Source organism: Osmerus mordax, chromosome 23 (assembly GCF_038355195.1).
Source record: "Osmerus mordax isolate fOsmMor3 chromosome 23, fOsmMor3.pri, whole genome shotgun sequence".
NCBI classification, from domain to species: domain Eukaryota; kingdom Metazoa; phylum Chordata; class Actinopteri; order Osmeriformes; family Osmeridae; genus Osmerus; species Osmerus mordax.
Genome location: NC_090072.1, coordinates 7919815 through 7929256, shown reverse-complemented (window position 1 = coordinate 7929256; position 9442 = coordinate 7919815). Strand labels below are relative to the sequence as shown.

The window sequence follows — 9442 nt, the reverse complement described above, 5'->3', positions numbered from 1 at the left end:
GGATCAATGATTTCAAACAATGGCTCTGGAAAAATGGGACATTTTACCGCTGAATCAGAAACATATGCTTTGCGGGCTGGTCGTGGTCAGACTGGAGGAACATGCTGACAGCTCTGGACAGCCTTGAGCTGAAGAACAGCCTGGAATAACTCTGCCAAACTTGCAGTGCTGTTTCTCAATAGTGAGACTGTCCTTTGTGGCCATAGTTGGCAGCAAGTCAATAACATGTATTAAACTACCCATAATACTCTCCAGTCATCGATAGGACCTAAGCAAGTGCATATGGAGTCTTGGTAATAGATTCTTTTGATCAGGTTGAGGTTTTAATGGATTTTGCCTTGTCTGACTGACAGGTCTCGCCATGGCAGCCCAGCCCACTTCAGAAAACAGCCAGGCAGCCGGGTCATCTGAACCTTGTGGTTTCACAGCAGAGTGCTTAGATACTGAGTGAACGTGCTGCGCTCACAAGCGTCGGACACTGGGAGAGTCAGGAAGTCTGGCGACTGTAGTTTCGCCCCCCCCTCCCCCTCCCTGCCCACCCACACCCAACCCCCCTTGCGTGCAAAAAGACACACACAAACACCTTTTACACACACACAGTCCCAGACACATCCTGGGATGGGCAGAAAGACACACTAGCAGCTGTTTGTACATTTAGTTTTAATTTATGTTGACTAACCACATTTTTTTCTTAGAATGATGTTGTTTATTTGCTAATTACACATGCTTTGCATAACTATAAATACAAATTATACTTAATCATTTGTAGCAGACCATTTCTGAATGTACGCATTCAGAAATTCAATGAAACAGATTAGAATCGGTAGATTATCTCACAATTTGTAATCCACACTTTTTAGTCTATTTTTGACAACAGTGCCATTAAGCATGACTAATCTAAGTGGGATTAATCTGTGTGGTGTTAGTCATAGTGGTGCAACTACCATCCTTCAACTGATAGCATATTAAAGTTTCCGGCTGCCTGTTGGGTAAAGAGAGGTTTAAACCCAGTCCACAAAGGAGTTTTGCACACTAAAGAACTGAGATTAATTACATTAGGAGAAACTGTAAAAGTTTACTTAGAGATATGGTAGTGAAGCCTTATTTATACCTTAATAGGAATATTATAAACCATCTGTTTAACTTATATTATGTGATCATTTATCATTTCATTTAAATAAACTAAACTAAAATGACAAAATGACCATTGCATCTTAAAGGCTGTGTAAACCTAAACTGCATGAATGTTTATGAGCTACATCTAACATAGATCGAATGGATAGTTACATTTCATCAGAGTAACTATATCAGTGGAGTCTGCTTTGTGCAGTTAACCAGACGATCTTAAGGGAAGCAATAAGAAAGGGATTTACTAGAGAAAACAACTGATTTCATACGCAGACAAAGTGGTTGAGTGAACAGGTTAACAGAGGCAAGCCTCTGAATGGGTCTGACAGGGAGAAAGCAGCGCGAGACTCCAGCGCTGAAGGGAGTAGTGACCCGGAAACACTGTGTAAGTGCAGCTAGCATGGCCCTTTAGGAAAGTCTCTTTCCAGAAGCAGCGATTCTTCCCTGTGTAAATACACATGCACTGGGTGTCTATCCCCCATGCTTTTTCTTTCTCTCACAGTTCCAGATCCAGACGCACACACACAAGATTGAGATACAAACATTTGCACATTTGGGCTTATGCACACGTATGCAAATGTCACCTAAGCACTCATAACCCTTCACATCCAGGCTAATGTTGTGTGTGAGGAGAATAATGAATGCATCGAAACACACACACACGCACACACACATAAATGTACACATATGGAACTGGAAATTAATTGGTCAATGGTAACCCAAAAACCTACATCATCACTTCTGCATTGTTTGTGTATCAGACACTCACGACCCTTAGTAGAATCGCTTTCCTATAGAACTTAAATATGTTTTTCTGCAAAAGTACACACATGGTACAGACTTCACTGCATAAACTGTAAGTAGAGAAATCTGATTTAATGAGAATCAATTTGGTGTGTAAACAACTTTTTTGAAATGTTTTATGTTGTGAGTTAGTATTATAGCAGTGTTATATAATGGTGTAATTATCAATAATAACAACAATAGCACTTAACTGGATCTGAGTACATCTGAGCCTACAAGCTGTAATTCAAAAAACACGGAAATGTTGCAAATATTACAACACTTTATTGCATATGTTGTGGTTGTTGTCATGATATACTGTATGTCAACAGTTATACAATCTGTCTTGATCAATGTTTTTAGATAACGAGTAAGTGTAAAAAATAAACATTTAAAAATACATTGAAATGAACAAGTAAGGCAATATAAATAAAATATACTGCATAGTGAGAAAATAAACAACAACTCAGTAATAGTAAATGTTAGAAAAATTAAATATGTATAAAGCAAGCAACTATAGTTGCAGTGAAGGTAATAAAAGTAAATATGTCCTACATCAATCCCCAGCACAATATAAACATAGGCTACATTCATTCATCACTGTAGGCCTACAGCACAAATAATGATAATTCTTTGATGATAAAATTCCAAGCTTGTGGAGTTTAAATAATAACAAAAATAATTGCAATGACACATATTATTATATAAATGGCATTATGTATTCTAATGAACCCAAAACATTACTGTGAAGGACTAAAAGTGGCACATGCATTGGTCTAGGACGCAACTGTCAAGATAAATTGAAAACCAGCATAAAAAGTAGGCCTATAACGGTTTTTTAATACACTCTGAAGGGCATTGTCAGTGGAAGCTGAATCCAAACTGATAGCCATTCACGTTTCATGTTCACAACAAGTACATCCCAAACATGCTCATCATCAATCTGTATCGAACAAGCTGAAATATTTACCAGAGTTTGAAAAGTAAAAGTATGGTGCATTGTTTGCTGCTGGATATACCACTGGGAAAGGCATCGGTAACAAACATCCGCCAAAAACGTTACTGTCTTTATAAAGAGTTGGTAATTGCACATTTTTCCCAGCATCTGAAAAATGATCAGCGGCAACTGGTCCTTCTATGTCTGTGGATATTTGACGCTTCAATTTATTCCGACGGTTCTGGAACCAAATTTTGACTTGGGTCTCTGTAAGTTTTAAGGAATTCGCCAGACACGCGCGCTCTGCGCTGCTTAGATATCTTTTCATGTCAAATGTAGCTTCCAATTGAAAAATCTGCCGTTTGGAGAATATAGTGCGAGTTTTCTTCTTTGCCATTGCTTTGGTTTTAGCATTGGGTTTGTGTTGCTCCGATAAATCATCGCAGCTGCTTGCGCTCTCAGCCCTTGGACAAGTGTCAATCATCTGAGTTGAGTCCTCCCTGCAGACTTTCCGAACAAGAGCGTAGCCGTCTTTGCTGGCGCTGTTTGCTGTTTGCGCTGTGAAATTAAGAAAGGAAACTTGTTTCGATGCCATATACAGAAATGTGTGACACCGTCCAAACCTGGGTGGAATAGGCTAATACAATAGCCTATATAGCCTAATGTATGTTCCCCATCCTATATAGGCTACGTTAATTGATCAAATACCTAATTGTCAAGACTTGACGTAGCCTACTAGACAGGTATGTTTATTTTAAAATAACCAAAGATCTCACCTGGTTCTTGAGGTATGAAGTCTGGCCGCCTCTGAACGTCGTAGTCCTCGTGGTACCGCAGTTGGAAATCATTTTTACGTCCACTGTCCGTTTGCACTTTAGAATACTGGGCGTCCAAGTTGATTTTGTTGTGCTTCAGATTAAGGATATTGTCAATTGTGAATGCCAAAGAAGCAGTTCGACATGGGATGTCCCCTTTGTTCATATTCCCCGACATCTATGGTTTTCTTTATAAAGTAAAAGATGACGGAGGTTCCCAAAACATCGACGTCTTGGACACTCGAAGCACCATTGCTCCCTGATTGCAACTACACCAGGACGTAGTGTACCGTTATTCAATGAACCGGAAGACTGTGGTTTTGTAGCTTTTGATTGGTGAAATTGCGAGGCAGCGTGACGCCAAATATGAGATGAGGGCGGGAAGCGTCCTTAACCTGCAACATTTACGCACCATAAATGTTTAGACTAGCCTACTTGTGTGGAATAATAGTTTATTATCTTAACATCACCCAAATTGCCATTTTAGTCTCAACATCGCGTTTTAAATTGAATGAGTTTGGTCAAGTTATTCTGGGAGATATTGAAAACACTTCAGTAAGGTAGTATGCATTTTGTCACTATTTTGCTTTCTCGATTGTTATCTTGTTGATGGAGACATTAACTTAAGATAGGGTCCTTGACATTAAACCCTACTGTGTATCTTTTAAGATTTGAACTAAAGTGATAACGTTTATGATCCAAAGGGCAATCTTACGCTGTAGATTTTTGGTGAAGACCCCTCAGCCTACGGTTTCCAGAATAACTGGTAACTTTGGCTAAATTTAAAAAAATATATATAAAATGAGAAGCCCCTAAGAAAAGCAGCCTCTTAAATCATAGTAGCATAGTGTAAGTGGTAGGTCAATAGATACTTTTACCTATTGTAATTATGTTGGTTGAATTGAAATTATGTTTCAGCTTTAGGAATACACAAAACGTCTAGCTTTCCCCACAGTTTCAAACTTTGATAGCTAGTGGGGGTCTTCTCTTTTTATACCCTTGCCCACTTCCTTAAATAGTCTGTTTGCCCGTGGAAAAACGAATGTGAATGCAAAGCGGCCATATATATGATTTGTATAGGCTATAATTCATCTCCTTCTAGTTTTTATATTCTAAAACGAGCTGCATTGTTTACTGGGGCTAAAGTAGGCAAATAACTCTGGGTGATTTGTATAATGAGGGTACAGCTGGCCTATCGGTTCAAATCTGTTCACACAATGAAAAGAAACACGTTCAGTTGCATATCTTTTATTCACAGTTTATGGACAGTGACTGTATACAAAATTCAGTATGAAATCCCATTTATATAAAAGATTGTGAAAGAAGATACGCAAAGAGTGTTGTATCCTGAACCCCATGCCAATAAAAAAGTTGTAAGACATACGTGTTGGCGGACTGGAGTTCGTAAAACTCAGTCTGTTAATGTTGGCTAGTGTAGCCTATCTTACAAAATATAGGCCTAGTTTAAAATGCCCAAGGTGTTATTATTCTGAGGTTAACTTAGGCTTTATGTTGATAAATAATTCTTGATAAAGATCAATAATTAATTGTAGACATACTGTAGGCTTACATGGAACATCTGAAGAACTACTAAAATATAAGTGGGCCAAAAAATAAGATTTGTTTACCCTGGCGACCCAACTTAGTGATTGCAATGATAAGGAGCAGAACTCATCAACAACATTGTCACTAAATATATTTAATCACACAAAACCTGTCATTTGTGATCTAATATAAGACATCGGGTGAGGGAAGTGAGAGATGGGGTAACTCATAGTGCTGGCGAAGCCAACTAAGGGTGGCGACACTTGTGACAAGTTTGTGGTGAGCGAACTAGGTGTCACATTCTCGTGATACAAAATCGGAACCCTGACAATCCTTTGAGCCGAATAGGAGATGCTCGTGGCCTCCATGTCTGCTGCAATCTGTCTCTTCCATTTGTTCCTGCGGTTCTGGAACCAAATCTTCACTTGCGTCTCGGTGAGTTGAAGTGAGGCGGCCAGTCCTGCCCGCTCGGAGCTGCTCAGGTACCGTTTTATATCAAAGGTGGACTCGAGCTGAAACACCTGGCTCCGACTGAAAACTGTCCGGGTCTTCTTTTTGCGAACTGCTTTTGCATCGGGAGTGTCACTGTCATCTCGCGCGAAACATGGAGAATGCGTGTCGTCATCCTTGTCATCTGTCAGACAATCCTCTGCTTTGCTATCTGGGTCATCGGTGTCTTCCTCCGGCTCCGGTAGAGGGGAATTCCGGTCACTAGTTGGTTGAGCGTACTCGGAATAATCGGAGACGTGAGAATGGTATTGTGAACCTGAAATGAGTGAGGAATATCATAGGAAGGCCATGAGAATCTGAATCTATATACCCATTATTCCAGTATACGTTCAGTGAACACAATTTTAATAAAACAAACTATAATGATCGGATTCAAGTAAACTAGCCTACTACATAAATCACAGGCATAGGTAACATTAGTCAGTTAGGCTACAATAAACTACCACACAGGGTATGGAGAGCTTTTACGCATGGACTGCAGGCAATGCAGCGCATGGTTGTTTGGCTTGGATTGAGTAACCTATGGATTCATAATTTGCCTGCGAATTTATGGTCAAATGTGCCCTCATAGGAGCAAGGTTGAATTGATCTTAAAGGCGCCCTTATTGTGTCTGTTCTTTTGAAACACCAAACTCCAAAGAATAATTTATGTGTAGCCAAATAAACAAGCATCATCTAGCCTATATAGCATTTGGAAATAGTCTGTATGCAGATATAAACATCAACCGTATCCAAAATGTGCACTCACTCCTTATAAGACCGTGGACTTTGTTAGGAGAGCTCTCACACCAGTCCAAAATATCGTCTTTTTCAAGGCGTTGCGCGTTTAGTCCAAATGAAGATACTCGATGTTCCTCCTGGGTAGAGAAGTTGTTGGGAAGACCCTTGGCTTTACATTCCAATGCATCTTCGGTTGAAGATCTTTTGTCGGCAGTTCTACGAAGTAAATTCTCAATGGAAAACGATGAACCTCTCGAGGATGGGACATGTTGCGACTCTGGCGCTTTATCAGCAACCATACTGTGTTAATTTAACGCTTATATCACTAATAAAAAACGATATTTCTTAATGTTCAGGTGTTGTCAATACATTCCCGTGTATCCCAGGTATAACTACCGATTACGCTTACTAACTCCCGTGAACCACGTCGAGCAATCCACGAGAGCCGGAGACATGAGTGCAAGCCTGTGAGAGAATCCGTAGATATAGCCTTCTACTGTAAATTTCACTGAGCGAGAGCTATACGCGGCTGTATAACAACGTCTTGCGATTGGACAGTCGAGACTGCAAGCGAGATTACTTCACAAAATAAGAATGTTGCATGAATTGATCTCCCTACGGTGTGTGATGGTCTGCCTTTAGGGGTTGTAGGGGCCGTGTCTTTGAGATGCTTTATTTAGGTCAATTAGGGAGCAAATCAAAGCAGAGATACAGTAGTGTCCGCGGGCTGGCATTCCATGAAAGAGGAGATAGCTTCACTAAGAATGTTACAGTACCTCCTATTGGTTATATCTGTCTATGCACACAAATTTAGGCTATGTTACAATTCTTTATTCAGCACGTATTCCATTCAAATTATAGCCTAAAATGTGGTTCATAACTAAGGCACAAACAGCTTCCTGTGTATGCTTATTGAATGTACAAATCGATTTAGGCATTTTTTTTCTCTTCATTCCCGTAAAGAGTGAGTGCAGTTCTTCTACATGTATTTTAGTTTTTAACTCAGCTGCTTTTTGAAATATGAAATAGCTAGGCTAAATAACAACAACAAAATGTATTTTCAAATATATATATATGCATGTACAATTAGAGCTGCACTTCTTTTTTCATACAGCCTATAATCTGAGTTGTGACGACTCAGCCGACACAACAAAAGCCTAAATTCTTCGCATAAACATCCGAATATGTTTTGAACCATATTTGTGTGTTATGGAAAAATATTCAGCTGGTCAGAGGAATGTTGGAAAAAATGACAATATAAATACTAATACTAATTATATTGTTACCTTATTTTGCACATAGTAGTATTATAGGCTAATGGTAGTGATCGATTTTATACTAAAACTGTTCTCAACCGATGGATACATTTTCCATGCGCATTGAGCGCTGCGGCCTGCATTATAAAGTAGGCTACCGATTGACCACAGCTATAGTACTATATTAGCTATGTAAAACTTTCATTATAAATTACATAATAAAAAGGGCAAAAATCTGACACTTTGTTAAGTATTAATCAGATGCAATGAACGAAACTAGGCTATGCTTCAACAAGTTGTGCGATTTTTTTGTAGTAGCCTTACTCGCAAATTTGCTTCGATTACAAGGTTGACCCTTTCAATTCTACAAGGTTTTCAAAACATCTTAGAATTATAAACTCCATTAACCATGGGCCTTACACTCCATTGTATTGGCTTGGTAGTTCACACGTTATTAGTGAGGCTGTATCTTTATTTTTTGGAGTTCATAAGTTCCTTGTAGTTCGATAATGTAGCCATTTCTCATACAGCCATGCTTAGAAACTGAATCCATCTTGACGAGTAGTTGGTTATAAAATTGTAATTGTCTATTTGTGCACAGTCCACTTTATTTTTAAAACATTATTTTTCAGGATCCGATCTATGGGCTTTGAATATCATGTTTCAGTGTGTGCCGGACTTTGTAGGATGCCAAAGCCTGAGATTTTCAGAGACGGGATATAATTTTGAAAACATACACATACACCAACCTGTATACAGCACAGCTTTATTTATTTACAGTATTCAGTAACTTGAAATAACACACAAACATTTTTAAACACAAACTTCTCTCCACACACACACACGCACACTCACACAAACAAACTGCAACTAACCAACAGATAAAGGCCTAAAGGCACTTTCTCTCGTGTTATGGAATCGGGATGGTAATCTGAATGTTGCCAGTTCGATTCCTGGCCGTGCCAAATGACGTTGTGTCCTTGGGCAAGGCACTTCACCCTACTTGCCTCGGGGGGAATGTCCCTGTACTTACTGTAAGTCGCTCTGGATAAGAGCGTCTTCTAAACGACTAAATGTATGGAATATACATTGGTTTGCCTCACCCAAAAAAAGAAGAAAAAAAGGAAAAGAAAAACAGTGGAGCACAATACATATTCAGTGACAATTACATTCTTAAAGTACATCATATAGGATAAATGATCAAGCTAAGAATCTTTCACATAGTCCAACTTCATCTTCTGCATCCTGTGAATTTTGAACAATTGAACAATAAGTTTTATCCCAACAGACATGTTTTTGTGTTGATTCTTGAAAATATCTCTTTCTGCTCTGCAAGAGGCCAATGAATCCTCCCTGTTTCATTATGAGGCTACATGACAGTACATGTAACATTGGTGTTTGAACTCACTTTATTTAGGATTGACACTTCAGCGGATTCAGTAGTTCAATTAAGTTATTTTAAATACTTTTAAAGAAAACCCTTCATGCAGCAGCCAGACCATCACAGAATCATGCAAACAGAGACTCTGAGCCCAATTAGATGCAATGATAAAACCTGTACATCATTCATTAATTATTGTTATCTATCTGGCAGCTGTTTGGGTTATTGTTTATGCTTCTTATTGAGTTTTTCTTATATGTCTATTTTGTTTGTGTGTACCATTATAAATCCTGGAAAATTAGAAAAATAAAATATTTATAAAACTACTTTACATTACTTTGTAATCATTCTTTTGCACCACAACAGG

At 38.8% G+C, this 9442-nt stretch overlaps 1 protein-coding gene and 1 pseudogene across 1 annotated transcript; both read right to left on the bottom strand.

The window, feature by feature from the left end:
• Positions 1-2849: 2849 nt before the first annotated feature.
• hmx4 (H6 family homeobox 4) lies at positions 2850-3841 on the bottom strand. The gene is made up of 2 exons (XM_067261150.1): positions 3625-3841; positions 2850-3406 (listed from the first exon to the last, which is right to left on the bottom strand). The coding sequence occupies exons 1-2, from the start codon at positions 3839-3841 to the stop codon at positions 2850-2852; spliced, it is 774 nt and encodes a 257-aa protein (XP_067117251.1).
• A 1525-nt stretch (positions 3842-5366) lies between these two features.
• On the bottom strand, positions 5367-6737 carry LOC136967383 (homeobox protein HMX1 pseudogene; annotated as a pseudogene).
• Positions 6738-9442: the final 2705 nt, after the last annotated feature.

Excerpts from the sequence above, each read along its gene's own strand:
- hmx4 (XM_067261150.1), bottom strand. The coding sequence starts at position 3,841 with ATGTCGGGGAATATGAACAAAGGGGACATCCCATGTCGAACTGCTTCT. Across the intron at positions 3,407-3,624 it reads CTTCATACCTCAAGAACCAG|CGCAAACAGCAAACAGCGCC; the intron begins GTGAGATCTTTG and ends TTAATTTCACAG.